The following is a 19367-nucleotide window of genomic DNA, read 5'->3' on the forward strand; positions in this document are numbered from 1 at the left end:
TTTTTCCACATACAATGTCACACACATTGTGCATGCTTATTTTTCTTGAGGTACTTTGATTCCATCAAGCACAAACCCATCTTGGGCAAGTGCTAGATATGCAATGACGTCATAGAGCCGTCATTTTCCTTCTTTTTTTTTACCTATCTCCTGAACAAAACATTTTCAAATACATTTGTTTAAAACCGACATTGTGATATGTAAGGTCAACACTTATCATTACCCAGTTTTGGTAGGTATAAATGTTCCCAATTTGCAAAAGAAAAAAGTGACGTTATGATGACGTCACACAAATTCAAGACGAAGCTTCAAATAAATGCACTTGTAGACCGTTAAACAATTTTGAGAACCACTGTCTCTAGTTTTCCCTGTTTTTGCTCTATAATCCTCTCTTCTATATTAAATGTTATGAATTAAAGATTACTATCAGGTAATTGCTGAATAATAATTAGGCAGTTTTAGTTTCCAAAGGAATTCTGTTGAATAATAATAAATCATGCTTAGGACATCTTAGGTAAAGCACATCTTCCAACGAAGGTCTTTCAATGTTGTTTGCTGTTCCTTTTTTTGCATAGTGTTTTCAAAAATCACAACAGATTCTCTTCATTCAAAATTATGCAAGGACCTATGTAAACTTCTAGACGGAAAGACACATTCGTCCAACTTCTGGGAAGTAGCGTCAACAAAGGTTAATTAAATACTTCTAAAGATTCCTCCTAAAAATACATTTTTGAACTTTTAATGCTTAACAAATAACAGCAACACAAAGATGTATATGAGGATATTTCTGAGTTTTTATGTTGTATTAAGTATGTTTGAAAAAGCACGTGCAATTTGGGGACGGGAATTACAGGGTTTCGTTGCGACCCTGAAGATCTTGCCATCTTTTGCATGCTGGGCTACTTGCGTGCTACGTTCAAAAATATACAATTCTAACCACTGTTGCAACACAGTTCGAGCTGAGAGAACAGCGCCGCGGTGATGTACGCGGTCGTGCAAGCAGTCTTTCCACGTGGCCACAACATGGACGTACGTCCGTGGGCCACGAGCGACCAAACTTATTAAACATGCAAAAGATCTGGATACAAGATGAGCGCACGCGCGCCGACTAGTTCGATAGAAGGGCGCATGCGCGCCAACTTTAACGGCGCGTACGCGGTCGCAATAAGCAGTCTTGCCACGTTGCCATCTGGATACAAGATGAGTGCATGCGCGCCGACTAGTTCGATAGAAGGGCGCATGCGCGCCAACTTTAACGGTGCGGTCGCAATAAGCAGTCTTGCCACGTTGCCATCTGGATACAAGATGAGCGCATGCGCGCCAACTAGTTCGATAGAAGAGCGCATGCGCGCCAACTTTTTTTTTTTGATTGCGCAATCTGACTCGAATCTTTATATATTACTTCCGAACAGTTTAAGTAAGAAGAGCGTGTTGGCCTAGTGGTAGGCACTCTGGCGCTCGGGCCGGAGGTCCAGGGGTTTGAAGGTTCGAATCCCGCCTCGGACATAGTAGGGAGTTTAACTTCTTTTTACTTATACCTTATCAGGGTAAAAAAGTGTAAAACTTCTATTTTATTTTATTTTATTTTATCTTCTTCCCTAGACGACCGCCACGGAACTCGGACCAACCGCAGGCTCACCTGCTTCGGTGGTCTCTGTCCCCGGCCGGACTCGAACCTGGGACCCTCTGACCAGGAGGCAGTATCTCTACCGTCTCCGCTGTTCGGGTCCCCGAAAGACCAATACTCGTTCATATATTTATCTTTGAGACTCGGCTACAAAATTTGAAAATGAAATAGCGCCCTCGCGGCTGGCTTTGCCAGAGTTCATACTCCTTAACGTCCACGCTAGTACTGGCACTTCAGTTCGCTCATTTGGTTTTCAAATATATAGCAACACTAACATACTTATCAGAAAGGCTGGTCCGCCGCAGTGTACCCGAGTCGATCCCTCGACCGGACCAAGAGATTTGTACCACAGCGCCCCCACTGCCTCTTTCTTTCAAGTTAGTTTCCAAGAGAATTGCACTTAATACGTTTCAGAATTTTCAGACCGTCTGGAGGAATCGGTCTCCGGAATCATTGTAGAGATCTGCCACGCAGTCACCGCTGACTTAAAATTTACGTGAAAGGTTTAAGAATTGGAACAGATACGTACTTGGTTACATTTGGGCTTAGCTTAGCACAGGAATCACAACATTTGTAACGCGAAGCCATCACCAGGTGGGGATTTTATCACAAGTTATCTAAAATATCAAGCGTACGGAGAGATTAAATCTACGATTAATTTATTTTTTCTGATGCAATGTCTTCCGGAACGACTCGTAAGTAGTGCACATCAGTTGCATATATTCAGACAATTTGAGGATACGCACCCGGAAAGTATAGAACAATCATTACAAATTTATACAAAGATACATTAACAATTTTTGTCACTTAAAAGAAATAAAGCCTACAAACTGCACCCTTAGCACACAGATCCCAGTCAACAGTTATGGGAGATTTGGATACTTGCTGTGAATTTCATGATTTTTTTTTTCATCAGTTCGGGATAAATTTGCTTTAAAAACACAAAAAATATTTTAAAAAATAATTAAGAACAAGGAATTCTGGCAGAATAAACGCGAACATGTAAATAACATGTATATATCACGTAAAGAACTTCTTTCAATTTGTTTTTTCATATTTGCTGAAAGCTATTTTTGCCTTAAATGTGTAGAGAGAATGCCAACATTCTGCATTAAGATTTGGAATTTGGGAGAAATATTTAACTGCTTGGATGTATTTACTTGAAAAAAAAATGCCTCAGGGTACCCCAAATCAATTACATTCACGATTGTGCTGAAAACTAATAATATTGGGTATTTTGTATTTGTCTTTTCACCCAACATCTAAAGCTCCGTGGGAATTCAAAGTGCTCACATTTCTTCAAACTGGCATTTCCAACTTGGTTAATATCAACATAAATAACTGATTTGTAGGTACAGTTAATATTTACTACATGAGAAGTATACAAACAACTGAAATTAATTAAATGAAAGAAATACTGATCAGTTCTCTCAAACAGAAAAATTAACGTTCAAACAGTATGACATCACAGGCATCAGGAAACACAAAATTACACCCATAAAATCCTGTGTCCGTGACTATCCATGGCCATTACAACTGTAAAGTTGTGGAAAGAGGCAACCGAACGACAAAATGTGTCCTGCTGAAGGGCACTAGTACCAGTACCATATAAAAAAATGTCAAGATTTTTTTTTCAGTGTTATGGTATTAGGGATAGTATCACCTTTGATTACTATCTAATTACACCTTTTTAGGGCTCTGTCTTTCACGGAATGTCTGTTTATCATTTTTCTGTCCTCTGGCTGGATTGCCCCCGTCACTTTCAAAAGCAAGGGACAAGGTTGATAGTTTTGTCCCCATCACTTTCCAGACAGCATGGATGGTTTTACCTTTGTCACTTTCAAAAGCAAGGGACAAGAGGAATGCTTTCACCCGTCACTTTCAAAAACAGGGTACAAGGGGGATGGTTTCCCATGTCACTTTAGAAAGCATGTGAGCAGGGAAATGGTTTAGACTGTTCAGTTTCAAAAGAATGGGAGAAGTGGGATGGTTTGACACCCTGTCACTTTCAAAATCATGGGATAAGGGGTATGGATTTACCTGTCTTTTTCAAAGAACAGAATAAGGTTGATAGCTTTACCACCGTCACTTTCAAAAGAAAAGGACGACAGGCATGGTTTTTACCCCCATCACTTTAAAAAAAAAAAGGGTGACGGATGGTTTTACCCCCATCACTTTCAAAAGCAAGGGAGAACGGGGATGGTTTTACCCCTGTTGCTTTCCAAAGCATGGTACAAGGAGAATGGTATTACCCCGTCACTTTCAAAAGAGTGGGACAAGAGGGATGGTTAGAACCCCCCTTCCATTACTTTCCAGCATGGTACAATAAGTATGGGTTTGCCCTGGTCTTTTTCAAAACAATGGGACAAGGTGTTACCCCCATCACTTTTAAAAGCAAGGGGAAAGGGGGGTTAGTTTTACCTACGTCACTTTCACAAGTGAGGGAAAAGGGGGATGGTTTTACCTCCATCACTTTCAAATGCCAGTATGTGAGCAGAGAAATGGTTTAGACCAGTCACCTGTGAAGGCATGGCAAAAGGGGGATGCCTTTATCTCCGTCACTTTCAAAAGTGACAGAGAGTCTGACCCCTGTTGCTTTCAAAAGCAAGGGAAAGGGGGGATTGTATTAACTCTGTCACATTCAAAAAAAATGGGAGAAGAGGGATGGTTTTACCCATCACTTTCACAAGCATGGTACAAGAGGTATAGGTTCACCCCCGTCTGTTTCAAAAGAACGGGACAAGGTTGACAGTTTTACCGCCAGAAGGGGGATGGTTTTACCTCCACTTTAGAAACTTTGGACAAGGGGGAGTTTCATCCCTGTCACTTTCGAAAGCATGGAAGGGGATAGGTTTACCCTGTTACTTTCAAAAGCATGCGACAAGGGGTATGGATTTACCCCCATTACTTTCAAAAGAATGGGACAAGAGGGATGGTTTTACCCATGTCCCTTTCAAAAGCAAGGTACTAGGGGAATTGTTACCCTTGTCACTTTCCAAAGCTTTGGACAAGGGGGATCGTTTTAACCCCCGTCACTTTGAAAAGCATAGTATTAAGCATAGTTGGAGTGGAGTCCTCATATCTGAGTACAGATTACTCCGAGTACTTTTAATAGGGGCTAAGTCCCAGGCTGTGTACTTACACTGGTGAGAAGTCCGAATCCAAAGCACCAAGTACAAGTACATTCAAGGACAAGTACTGGGCCCACTCTGAGTACTGAAGTCTGAGTCCAAGGATGAGTACATGTGCAATACTAAAAAGGTAAATAAACAGCGCTATGATTTCCTATAGTAAAAGCTGCAGAGGTGGAAACTAGACTAGCAAGAAAGAATCCTTGTACCTAGGGGACGGTAAGCCTTCTGTACGTATTGAAGACTGTGTTGCTTTGCATTGTGTTCAAGGTTGAGTGATGCAAGTTTCACTAAAGTCTGAAGTCCTCTGCGATACAGAAAAACGACGGAATTTCACGGAAAATAAAGACAAAGCGGAATTCCATATTAACTGCCTGAACATGCATACAAGCTTGAAAAATGAACCTAATAACTGTTTTCGTGATTTTTCATGGTGTTGTCTAATTCTTTTTTACTAATTAACTAAAATAAAGATGATAAAAGCTGTACTGAAGCGGTTGCTGGCCAGCCAAACGTACGCAGGCATGTACGTATATGCTGCCGCAATATCACTGGTAACGTCACACAGCAGTACTGCAGTGCCCAGATTTCAATGGGAACCAGCTGATTTCGTGTCAAAAAATGAAGTTTTGGTTCCAAGCAGTTCAATTCAATATATGATAGGCACACTTCATGCAGCAAGTGGCATTATAAAGCCGTCATGCTAGGAATTACCGCAAGAACATCTAGAACCCTACACTATCACATCAAGCGCCCAGTATATATTATGTCCCATAAATAATGTATACATATAGTATACTGCGTACAGAGGTCAGTGACTGTGTATGATACAGTGAATGATGCACGTACAGCCATGCTGCCGGCCACGCATCACGTGCGCGCGTTAGCAATTTGACAGTGAAACGTCAACTTGTGATCATCGTGTAAGCCCTATGTCTGTTTTTCGGACTCGGGTTGTTAATACGATTAAAAAATCATGCCAAAAAGGAGTGCAAGCTCAAAGCTTGACGGGACAGTACTATCGGCCAAATACAGAGCTGTAAAGCCCATGTTTTGCAAGGACTTTATGCGGACCGGGAGAAACTATTTTGCAGCTTCTGTCAACACACCGTTGACTGGTAACACTGGGATACATGTGTAGATCATCTTCGTTCTGCTAAACACAAGTGAACAAAGGATGCTTCCAAAGGAATCCCACCTAAACAAAAACAAACCACACTGACATCTTCCGCACATTCTTCGAGTTTGGCAGAGGGGTGTGAATTTCATCTGCTGACATTCCACTCGAAAAGATTGCTACAATGAAGCCATTTTTAAAGAAACAATGTCCCCAAGGGGGGTCATTGATGACAGCAGAAAACTTACTCAACTCATCTGCCACATGTGTATGAGGAACACTTTGAAGCAGTAAAAAAGGAATTGAAAGGGAAGTTGGTGTCTGTCATTGTAGATGAAACCACTGACAAAGGGACAAAGAAGTCCGTAATATGATTGTATGACATTTGGAACGACTGTTCTGATTGATGTGGGTTTTTTTGGATAAATGCAACCAGCATAGAGTAAGTCGTTATGAAATCGTTAACAATGAATGAATGATGATAACACTGCCTACTTTCTTGCAGCTTTTCGTGATTTGTCCAATGTTCTGCCAAATGCAATCCATGGATGTATGGCCCACATTTTGGATCTAGTTGGAGAAGATCTTGTGAAAGACGAGTACTTTAGTGATGTTCAGCTGTTTGTCAATGACATTAGAAATGCCTTCAACAAGCAGTCAGCATGGAAACAACAGTCTGTCACACATCTAAAAAAAAAAACCAGCCGACAAACTTACCACCAGAACCCTGTGCCCCTCATTGGGGGACCTGGTTCAAGACGGTGGAATACCAGAGTTTGCACTAGAATGAATACGAGACATTCTTCAAAGAGGAAACTTCTGAAGCTGCTGGCATCACCAGAACTCGAGAAGCATTGCAAAATTCAAAAAATATATTGCTGCTGAAAATGACTTTCATTGCAGAATCAGCACCAAAAATTCAAATGAACCCCTTGCAATTGCACCAACTAATGTATTCCATGGTGGATGGAATTATGAACTACCTCATGCAAAGAACCATCAAACCTGTTTTGGTGAAAAACAGACGAACTGTTGTCCAAGTTGAGAATAGTTGACAGAGATTCAGCATTGCAGCACTTCCATGATGGATTTACAAGAACTTTGCTAAAATTCTCCAAGCACACTGGCACAAGCTCTGCAGTGACATTCAACAAAAAGTGCAGAGTTTTTGACCCTCGTCAAGTTGGAATTGTCACAAATGACATCAGCGGGTACACTGCACTTCATGGTCTGAAGGAACCAAATCGAGGTCTTCAAGAAAAATGAATTACCTGAAGACTTTGATCTGTACAGGTACTGGAAAGGCATGCGCTGTCGCATCCCAACCTTGGCAGAGAAAGCTATTTTGAACATTTGGCAGAGGTACACAAGCGTTGATACTGAGAGATGGTTCTCCCAGAAGAAACATTTGATGACAGACAGGAGAAAAAACTTGACTGAAGTCCACACTGAGCAACTGTTAATGCTGAAATTTAACGGTGACATTGAAAGCCATTTTAGCTTTTAGGTTCAACTAATGGCAGAAGCCTTTAGCTATTAGTTGCTGTGCACATCAGCATGTAACGGAAAGCAGGAGCCTAACCAAATTTGGATTTTAGAAATGGGAAACTTAGGACACTAAGTTTCACTCATGCCAACCAGGGCTCTAGCCAGGATAAAATTAAAGGATAGGGGCATCTGCACAACTGGACATTATTTGACACCTGGAGGTGCTGTTTAACATTTATTATGTTACATATAACAACTGTGTTTTAAGCCCCCATCACCCCATTCAATTTGAGACTAACTTCTACCCATTTTTCCATTTGTTTTTTCATCGGGGAGGGGGGTTTGCCTTGTTTATTTGTTGTGCTTTTGCTAGGGGAGGGGCAAATGGGTGTATGATATATGTTTCATTACTGTACAGTAGTAGTTTAGATGTGCTTGTTCTTTTTTGAGAAGCTCCATGATAAGAAATTGTATGGATGTGCATCAATGAAAAATAACCAATACCGCGTTCTTAAACTTTTGTCAAAAAGAATATAAGTTACCATCATTCCTCTTATTACCACAAGGCTATGGGTCATGTATAAAGCGAATGTTTGTGCTTAAAAAAAATAAAAAGGTTTGTTCTTAATATAACAAACATACACTGCCCGATGTGCTGGATACGGTGGGGGGTGACTGGATATTATTTGACACCCGGGGGCGCTGTTCAAAATGTATTACGTTACATATAACAGCTTTGTTTGAAGCTCCCATTACCCCATTCCATGTCATTCAGTCATTGTAGGAGACAAAATTATCAGTTTTACACTGATTTCTACCCTTTTCTCTACTTTTTTTTGGGGGGGGGCTTTGCTTTATGTTTTGTTTTGCTTAGGAAAGGGGCAAATGTCTAATACATGTAAGTATCTGATCCACATTTCATTACTGCACAATTGTATTTTACATGTGCTTGTTCTTGTTTGAGAAGCTCCATGGTACGAAATTGTTTGGATGTGCATCAATGAAATATAACTAGCTTAATAGGCCTTCACCTCGCCTCACCTCGGGTATACAAAAACAGGCTCGCCTACTTGGAAATTAACTTTTCACCTAGGCCCCTACCATTGTTTGTACTTTCTTGCTAGGTTCTAAAACTTTTGTCAAAAAGAATATGTCTGTATGTCGCATGATCATTCCAAACTTATTCTCATTATCAGAAGGTTAGATGTTTGTGTTGAAAAAAGTAAAAAATTTGGTCTTAAAATAACGAACACACACTACCAAAAAATGAATGAGACGGATTAACGATACCGAAATTACGAAGGAAATGTGAAGATCCATACGAAAACACTGCAAGACTGTGCATGGATGTGGTACAGTACTATGCACGCAACACCGAGACCGTGTGTGTGCCAGGGTCTTACCAAAAATCATCCTCATGAACCACGACAAAGTATTTCACAATAACCATCGATATTAATGCATAAGAAGAAACTACAGGGAAAGAGCAGGTTTGTGACAAGTTAGCTGTAGCTTTCTTCAATCAGTTTTCGAGGCAACACTATGAAAGAATCGGGCAACCACCGTGCTGCCAGCCATGCCATCGTGGCTCCAGACCCATCTACACTTGTATTACATTGTCAGCAGCGCTGCAGGAACCAGTATTGTTCTTGCCGCGCATGAGTGATTTTCCACAGAACTGTGAAAACTTGGGTGTACATGTACGTACTTTTGTGTGTGTACGACCTCGCTGGCTATGCTGCGTTGTGGTGCGTTGGATTTTGGTGCATATTGCCGATGTTCTGGTGACTTTTCATCGGTGTTTTAAAAGAACTTTTTTCAAATTTCTGATTGCAATTTTTAAAAATTTATATTAGCAACTCTTCCCATGGAATATAGAAACGTATCAACTGCGTATCGGACGATTTTCAGCGTGTCGGGGTTTTGCTCAGCCTACCGGCCCAATATGCTTTTGAATGCCTGGCTAGAACACTGTCTCTGGATTTTCCAGATTTTAAAGAGAATGTTTGAAAAATCCTGAAATCAGGAAAAAGCTGATGAAAAAAATCCTGATATCAAGAAATATCCTGACAAATCTCACCTCTGATTGGACAAGGGGGATGATTTACCCCTACCACTTTTAGAGCCTTGGTTTCCCTCCTACTTTGAATCTTCACTACAGAGACATGAGTAATGTGCCCCTCCCATAGGGTCGAATAAAGCAGTTGAAGATAGCAAATCAGTGGCATTATCTAGTCTCTTGGTAAATAAGTTGAGCACATGACTTCATTAAAACTATAATTGCATAGAATTTTCTACCTCGTTAAAATGTGGCTTCCCTGAGTTACTTTACAATATATGGCCTGTGAAACAGCTTGTAGGTGGTGTTGTAGACTGAGGGGAGTTCATCGATGGCTATGTCGATCCTGTCAAAGCCGTCCCTGAGACCACACATGACCAGGTTGCTCATTCGTACCGTAAGTGGTGAGTGATCCTCCTCTGAAGCCAAAATGTCTGCCACTTTCATCCAGCGTGCATCCTCCAGCTCAGTTGGGCAGATCTGAATGTCATAGGTCAGGGGTGCCAGACGGCAGACAACGTAGATGTCTGAGCAACCAAAGGCCCCTGGGTGATTGTGCTGCTGGCGGAATGACAAGATAGATTTGAATTCTGAAAAGAAAGGAAAAGATACAGGCACATTAAATTAAAACATAAGTAATAAGTACCTAAGACAGTTTAGTTATTCCTGTTTGCCAAGAACCGACACGTGGCTGGTCTTAATTTAATTAAACTATGGATAAAGCACTGGCTGGCTGTGTGCCAACCGCTGTTGTTTTTCTTGTGTCCACCAGACCCACAAAACAAACTTTTTCTGCATTCAAATTGAAATACACAATAAATACAAAATGAGACCTTGTCTCTATGATATACTGTATATGGGTCTATTCTAGAACAAGTGTATGGCTGAAAAATGTCCTCCTTTGTTAAACTGAATTTTAATGTAGCAAATAAACTTGAAATTAAAAGTGGCCACAGGGTTTTTGCAAACACTTCAATGTGAACTTAAAACTAATATGTAACTCACTGCAAGTCTATGAAATAATTCAAACTACAGAGGGCACTGTAACAATATTTTGAACACAAATATGCTGGTATGAGTGCTGTTTGTCAAAAGAGGGCGCTCTTCAATATTGCCACACAAACTTCTATCCAGTTGAGGAAAGCCCATTAATCAGATTTTAGTCAAAATTACACCTGTATCTTCCTTTTCTTGGTACAACTACAAAAAAGTCACTATTCAGGACCACATAACCACAACAATGTATGACCAGATGAATGAATCTTCAGGCCTAGTATGTTTTTAACCTGCTTCAGTCTTAAACAAACTGAGATCTGTGCTTCGATGGATCACTTTAGTTTGGTGTCCTGACCAAAGTGGACATAATCTGGGCGGAAAATGTTGAGGGTTTCTATTGATTTCAGTTGGCTCTGGCTCTGGTAATTTTGTGAGCAGATTTCAGTCAAGAGAATGAAAAGGACTGGGTGATTCATGTGTATACCCAACAATTTTACTGCCCTCTTGAGACCATGCATAAGAGCCAAGCACAACTAGATCACCCACTTTGTTGGTCTAACCTGTCTGAAGCCCCGTCTCCTCATTGACTTCCCTGATGGCTGTATCCTGAATGTCCTCCCCTGGATTGGACAGACCACCGGGAAACTTCCATCTTACCAACTAAAGAGAAGAACAATACTGGTACGATTAGGGGAAAAAACATTGCCAAAGGAGATACTGTAGCACTGAAGACCTGTACAAACATGATGGGGAAAGGCTTCCATCTTCTACAACGTGTACGGCAAATCATAATAGACCAATTGCACCCGCTAATGCACATCGACCCCATAGCAACGTGGTTTTGAGTGTCGTTTACAAACAATTTATGAAACACTTTGCTTTTGGTGGATGCTGTTTTTGTTGATACTTAATACCCACTATAAGTCACATGACTTAGCAGGCACAGTTAGTCTATTGTAACCACTTGTGAATTTAACCTTATATAGATGGGGGGGTCAGTTTGACCCCATAGAAATTTTCCCATTTCTCCTAAACCGCTTCAAATATCAAATTGTCCTTTCATGACTTCTTTCTCTGATTCTCTGAAGTCTAATGCAACTTTTGATACTGCATTTGAAAACATCAGGAAAGGGGTTAGATGGCAATGAAAGGTTATAGGCCTGTGCCGGGTACCCGGGTACCCGCCCGTCGATTTAAAAACCCGGTTCCATTTTACCGGCCCAGGTACCCGTAAAAAAGTAAATAAATTAGGAACAAACATTCGTGCATAAAATGTCTGCGAAATTTCTTACTGAAGGACAGACTTCATGGAAAACCACCGTGCCGATGAAAACCCAGTCCCACGGTCATACATGAAACTTGAATTCGGAGATCGACAGCTAATTTTGTTACCCACTCAGCCCATTGTACCGCAAGTCGTTTTCCTAGTTCCGGAATTTCCTAGTTCACAAGAGCGAAAAAACCACTAAAATTCACGGGCGATAGGTCACTCGCTACGTGTGATTTTAAATATTTCTTTAATTGAATAGTCATATAAACCTTTGCATCTAATGTCTGCTTAATCAAAATGACTTTTTTAGAGTTTCCGTTTTTGTTAATTTTTTCCCCCACTCTCGGATCGCGCGGCGTTACCACGCAAAGTCGTTGCGAACTCAACTACACGGGCGCAGCAGAAATGTATGTGATGTAATGGGTTCGTCAACTGTGCGGCGCGGGGAGGATAACGTTGATAGCTCACTGTACAGTTTAAAAGTCGAGTCAAACCTTACGCAATTTCTACCTTTTTAATTCATTGGAATTCTTAAAATTAAATTAAAAATTAAAATTAAAATTCTTCTCAAAATTAAAAGATTCTCTATTAGAAAAGCAACTTTTTACAATGGTTTTGGCTGAAAATGGATTTTTCCTGTAGTTACTTTTCATTTGTGAAGACGTTTTTGTCTCAATCCTAAACCGATCCAGAACTAGGAAAGGTGTCATCATCACTTACGTCGATCGATCCTGTGAGTCCAAATATAAAAGCTTAGATTTTGAAAAAAAAATTGAAGTATATCCAAAACACAAAGTTGACTTCTGACCATATTTCACTCGAATTTGAGGATTTTTTAGCTGCAGTCTTACTGAATAATTTTCGCGATCCGGAACTAGGAAAATGACTGTACCAAACCTATATGAACAAGAGACCGAAGGAGTTTTGTCTTATGAGGGGGAAGCGCTGTTGATGTACACTTGCATGACTGTATTTGTAACTATCAAACCCTGTCGGCCTAAATGACTTTTGTGCGGGATAAGTAGTGCTTACTGTTTGAATTAAGAGTATTTTTGTCAAATAAAACAATATGAATGAAAATTACGACGAAGCGAGAGCGGACTGTGTAATATTCCTGCGGTACTGGGACTCCACACGGCGTGCGGTAAGTAGTGATCACGCACAAATTGTGCGGTTGATCGGCCTCTTTTTATAATCAAAGCACTAAATGTGCGCTACAAACCCAAAGAGTCAGAGAACCAGTTTAGTTAAGTTTTATACCAAGAAATATTCCGTTTCAAAATTATTTTTAAATTAAAGCAACTTGAATTTCCTCAGTGATTCAGCGGAACTGTGGATGAGGAATTGACCAAAAAAGCAGGAATGATTTTTTCTGTATGTACTAAAGCATTTCAAATCCAAGTATTTTTTCATTCGAAAAAAAGGAAATGTTGACAGGTGCAAGTCATAATACAGTCGGCCAATCAAATATCACTTTTCGAAGTACTTATGCATTAAAATCTCGACAATTTGAACCTCAGGGGAATGGAGTTATCCTGAAAAAGTATTTATAAAACTAAACCACTTCATCGTGGTACGTACCTTCATGTGGCAAAACTTTCGTATCGCTACGTCATTTAACAACGTGAAGCGCTGCTATTTTTTTCACTTGGGCTTCCTTATGTGTGGTCACATGACCTTTCTTTTTACGGTCACATTGCTGCTGCAGTGTCAGCGATTGGACTGCCTGAAGGGGACTACAATTGGGCCCGCGTTGCAATCAGGTTAGTTTCAGCGTCTTGAAAGCCAGGATTACACAGTTGCAGCTACGTTGATTTATGCAACGTGCTGGTCCTTGTCAGAAAAGAAATGAACTTGCGATGACTCCTGACCCTATGTAGACTTCCGATACTTTCAACGCCGTTTGAAGCATTTTGGTGGCGGTTTTTTTGAATCAGAAACTTCAAAATAAGTGGATGTAATGGTGTGGGCATTGTTCGAGTTACGGTGGTATTTTTGTACATAAAACTTTAAGCCTTTTAACCCGTGACGTACATAGCACTGATCTGGTCCGCACATGACACGACCAGCGCTCACCATTTGTGCACGCCACATGTGTTCCGCATGTCCGTGGTCATGCAGCATCCGGGACGTTTCCTTTGAGCGTTTGCAGGTGCGTATATCATGTACGTGGTTTGCAGCTCTGTTCTTTTTTCTGACGTTTCCGGTGAAGATTTGTTTTTCTGTTTCATACACCCACAAAAAATTTGCAAATTGAAGGTAACAATTTCGTTTGATAAAAAGGTAGGAGAGATTAACTCCGACGTTTAGAACAATGTTCTGCTTGCTTCCTATGTACCAAAAAGAACCGTGTTTCGGGCACATGATCCACCGGGTTGCGCGCAATGCCATTTGTTATTAGGCGATCTCTTTTCCGGGTACCCGATGTTAACAAAAAACGGGTACCCAGTCCTAAAAATACCCGCAAATGCACACCCCTAAAAGGTTAAGTGTCATCTAAAAATCTATTTTTTCCATATGGGTCATTCTACGAAGTTCGGGCACAGTTTGTGATGGCGTCCCTTGTTACATCAGTGAAAATAAACATCTTTTTTCCATGCATGTGGATTCTAAATTGACATTGTTCTAAATCTTGCTAGGTTCTTGTAGTGGTGTGCTTCATCTTTGCTGAATAATATGACTTAATCTGTTGTAATGTGAAAATAAAGGACAATAACAGTTACCGATGTAACAAGGGACGCCGTCACAAACTGCCCGAACTTCATTGAATGACCCATATGCATGTGTGTACATGGAGGTGTTGTGTAAGTTGTACATTTTCCTTCTCATTAGGAAAATCATATCCAATATAAATGTCAGAAAAATGAAATATATGAAAAAATCCAAACAATGAAATAAAAAAGGAATGAAAAAGAATAAAATACATAATGCATGCACAATGTATAATTAATGTCATGCATAAAATATATAAATGTGATTAAAGAGTATTAAAAAAGCTGTTCAACTTATTCTTGTCCTACTTAATGTTTCATTTCAAATCAAGCTACTTTTTGTAAGGTTTTGCAAAAATTGAAAATATGCAGAAAGTATGTGTATTTCACTTATTAACCTAATCAACTACCAAGGGTGTACATGTATGTAAAATCCTATTGAAATCAGAGGCAGACCACTGTTAGGGTAAGTAATCACATAATATGAACCTGATATTGCATAATTACCTATACAGACTTCTTGTCAACAAGGCCAAAAATAGAAATAAGTTCTGTTTCCGATTTCTTGGGTGACCAGCAAGAAAAACAAATTTTAAAAATTACATAAAATAATTCTAAGAAATCCTATTGTCTTTTCTTTCTCCACAAAACACTGCTCAACAACTTTTTACGTCTAAGCACTTGTATGTTTCCCAACTTACATTTGCACTTTTCAAAAGAAACTTCCATTATTATCACAAGTTCCGTTCGTATTTCGTTACTGGGGTGATGAAAACACACGCGATGTGCTCAATGCATTGAAGGAATACAGTACTGGCTCCTGCCGTGCTGCAACAGTGTCATGGAAGGCATGATGGAAATGTGCCAACCAGTCTATGCATCCCAGCCAAAAAAGTGTTGTTGCACTAAATATATGCTGTACGCGCACGCAGCTCCATAGCTGCACATCGAGAAGATGTTGATGTTGCAAGAAGATATCTGCAAGTTTTATTTTCACAGAATGTGCAAGCGTGTTTGCACAAACTGTCCTGCCACGCCACAAGGTTTATCGCCTACCCCTTCAGATGCATCATGCACGCTTACCACACGATAAACAGACATTGTACGCAAGTTTCCCATTGTGATACCTGACTAGGGTTGTGCATAGCAGCATGAATTGTCCATAATTCTTAAGAATTTTTGTGGCAAGTTTTGGTACCGGTAGCTTTTGTCCCCATTCATTCAGCACAAAAAACTGACACCCAAAGAAACCTACTGACCCTATTTTTGAGAGGCATGTAATAGGAAGCAGAGTTATTTTTTTTTGGCCTACGCTATTTTCTTTGTGACGAAATTTACATCAAGTGGTCTTTCCATCCCTGAGATCTCGAGGGAAGGGGGGGGGAATGAAAGCATACTCCTGAAAACCCAGTGTGATTAACATTAAGCTCATCCAGAAATCACAAGTTCTCATGTTACTTACCCTGTGTTTGTCTTGAATCATCAGGACCTCTTCTGTTTCTTCATTTAGCACAAAACCTGCCAAAAAGTTCAGAGATTAAACATTCACTTGGTAATGTCACTTAGTATCCATTTCATCTACCAGAATGTTTAACTGGAAACATTTTTTTTTTCCACTCTCTCAACACATCATTCAGCTATTTCTTGGAGTTAATGAGTATCATTTTAGCATTTTAAGTTGTGGGGAAAAAAGTTTTCATGCGATGATTTGCCACAACACCAACAGACAAGAGTGTTTTAAACAGTCCTGAAGCTTTCTGCACTTAAGATTGAAACACAATTTGGAAAGGATCACAAACTCTAAATTTCCATAAAATTACTTTGCCACAAGCTATTGACAAAATAGAACTATAAAAATCTGCCATCAGTCATTGCAAAATCTGCACATCAGTCAAGCCCAAAATTCAGTTTAAGATATATAATTTAGTTTAAGCCACATATTTCGAGTCCACTAAGAATCGAGTGAAATCTCACCTGCCACCCCAACTTGGTGTGTGGCATACCTAGGCAGACGGCTGGCATCCTGACGTAACCACCTTGACATCACCACATGCCCGTCCTTGGCGTGGTGAAGCTCAAAGCCCTGCTTGGCAGCCAATGGAATCAGGTGGCACTGCTCCTTAGGGAACTTTAACCAAACGGCCGTGCGACTCTCCAGCCGCCACTGTGATAATGATTCTGTTCAGAGGTTGACAGAGAAAAGGCTGATCAGGTAATCAATGGAATGGAATAACAAACAGTTGTCCAATCATGTAGGGGTAAAATCATAAGAGTTGTTGCAGGCTCAGTGTGGGAATTTCTGAAGATGTTGAATGGCCTAATTACAAAAGCCAAGTGAGGAAACTCTCTTGACACATGCATGCAACCCAGTTTAAGTTGTACTTCCATTGACTGTGGACATGGTGGAGCGACACCATGGTGGATGCCTGGCAGAGTAGGGGGCCCTGAAAGAGGCATGTACAAAGCCCACTTGGAAAAAGCAGAACAGCTGTATTAAATAGTTCTTCACATGATGGCACGTCACTGACTCAAACTAACGTGACCAAAATTATGTCAAAAAGCAGCAGAAATACTTCAAAATCAAATTAAACCAAATTTTAAAGGTGGTGTACACCATTGGTAAAATCCCGAAAATCGGACTACCGTATAATCCTGAAATATCTTAAAGAAAGTACACCACAGTCTCAATCAGTCTGTGAAATATTTCCACCTAGAATTCTGTAGTTTTTGAGAAAAACAAAATTTTGTTCTCTTTTATTACGATGGGTGGCCAACCATCATAATAGAGTTAAATTCACTTCGCAAAACACATCCTTTAACAGGCGCCAAATTTCTTATATGTAGTGTTTGCAGATGTTGTGGGAGTCTTCATAAATGAACGGTTAACCCTAAAAGCAGCTAAAAATATACCAACATTCTTTCACCAAAAAAAACACTGAACTGAAATTATAGAAATCTGAGTGTTAGGCATAAAGTAGAAAATAAACTGGATCCGTGTGAAGTTGAATTTTATTGAAGGAAAGGTTTTCTTTAACTGAAAACTTTGCGAATTCAAAATCACCCCTGGATAATAATGGTATGGTCCAATATGGCGGCTGTTTCCAAGCACGATGATTTTCGTCAACAAAAAGTATGATTTCCACGCGTTAATCCTCCCTTGTTTTGAGACGTAATTCTTTTTTACTTATAATTATTAATGACTCAACTATGAATGGGGTTTTAGACTTTCATCGATCTGTGAAATGACATGAAAGTGCCGTTATAAACACGATCGCACGTGCATGTGCATTATCATATAGGCCGTTTCGATGTCACGGACACAAGTCGACTGCTGTGTTCCTGGATGAAGTTTTTCCATGAATCCGCAGTGCCACATTGTCGAGGGGACGCATTACTCCAAGGTATATTCACTGATTACTCCTTACCATTAAAAACTGCTCCTTTTTAAGGGAATGAGAACCTGTCATGCTTGTTTCCCACCCTGACCCCGCGGACAATGTTCGCTTGTACTATGAATGCCCTATAATCCATAGATTTTACGCAAGATAAACTACAAGACCTTCAATTTAAGCACTGAAAATGCCGCGCTGTTTTCTCGATTTTGCACAAAGAACTTGACTCAATCATAAAACAAGTGAGTGGAATGTAAGTTGCAGTGAAAATTACACACCGTAATCAGCCAATCTTGTGAAATTACGACAAAAAACCAATGGTGTACACCACCTTTAAAGGGCAAAAAATTCACATGTACAGCCTGAACATCAACAAAAAGATGACAAATTTTGAACTATCGCTTTTAAAAACAGACTATGTTTAAATACCAGTTTAAAACCAGGCAAACTGGATTCTTATGGACAAAGTCTTTAGCCATTTCAAGGTAAAAATGCACACACAGTTAAGTTGGTAAAGATCATACGCACCCGACAAAGAATGAGTAAATGCAGCCGATCCTTCGGATTTACAACTCTTTAGATGACGATCGTCCCCCACATTCACATGGATACAGTTAAATCTGTCTTCTTTGCCAATATTCAGCAATGAGGCAGCATCAGACATACAAACATGTCTGCTTGATGCATAATTATTACACCATTCAGTTGGGTTTTTGAAGATAGGACATAACCTCCTGGATGCAGCTGTTCTTAGAATAGAATGGAACAACATTGCGGCAACACTGCAAATTCAAAAGAAACAATAATAATTAATAAAATAAGAACAGCACAGATGTCATAGCCACTGCCAAGTGTGAATCAACTTTTTGTCTTTTGTTGGCCACATGCTGACCATTTTTCTGATCCAATTAATTTAAGACCTGAAAATTTACTGAAGTTGTTTTAACTGTTATCTTTCTATAAATATATGGCTTTGAAAAATTCTTCCAAACTTCAAATATTTGATCAAATTCAAAACATGTGTAGAACATATAAACACCATAAGTACATTGGTTTGCATAAATCAATCATCAAAAATGATTGCTGAAGGAACATCTCATGACATTATTCAACCAAAATTCTTGTCGATAATTTTCATTTGCTGATAAAATTATTTTGCAGAGAGCACAGAACTCATGTGATTCATTATATTTCGTCCAGATTCGCTTCAAATACAGAGTGATTATTTTCAATTTAAAAATACATGTACTGGTGGATTATTATTAAATCACCATTTTTTAACGTTTGGACATTGTCAGGCAATAGTAAGGTCTAAGTACATGTACCTTCCATAGGCTTTTGTTTCCAATTATTCATTTCACTCAAATATAGCTCATACCTAGAGTTAAAACCCTCCGAATTCACCTCCAAAACTGCCCTTAAAACATCTAATGCACCCGTCTATGGATTAAGTGAAAATCGGAGATTGCAATAATGATAATATGGTTTACTCACATAAGGGAAGAAAAGAAAAATTTCCCCTTCAAATCATAACCACTCTTGTCTACGAGCTTGAAAGGCCATCTTTCCTCAAATA

The 19367-nt window shown here is 39.7% G+C and overlaps 1 protein-coding gene across 1 annotated transcript in view; it reads right to left on the bottom strand.

The window, feature by feature from the left end:
* Positions 1-1558: 1558 nt before the first annotated feature.
* Positions 1559-19367, bottom strand: part of LOC110976834 (nucleoside diphosphate-linked moiety X motif 6-like) — a 70047-nt gene continuing 52238 nt past the window's right edge. Inside the window, exons 4-8 of the mRNA XM_087130006.1 lie at positions 18320-18573; positions 16374-16577; positions 15862-15917; positions 10979-11078; positions 1559-10012 (exon numbers count right to left, since the gene is read on the bottom strand). Of these exons, the coding sequence (XP_086986132.1) occupies positions 9687-10012; positions 10979-11078; positions 15862-15917; positions 16374-16577; positions 18320-18563 (930 nt within the window). The 5' untranslated portion in view covers positions 18564-18573 and the 3' untranslated portion in view covers positions 1559-9686. The remainder of the gene's footprint in view (positions 10013-10978; positions 11079-15861; positions 15918-16373; positions 16578-18319; positions 18574-19367) is intronic.

This window comes from Acanthaster planci, linkage group LG02, assembly GCF_054643075.1.
Source record: "Acanthaster planci isolate LZ-2023a linkage group LG02, COTS_SCS, whole genome shotgun sequence".
NCBI lineage: Eukaryota > Metazoa > Echinodermata > Asteroidea > Valvatida > Acanthasteridae > Acanthaster > Acanthaster planci.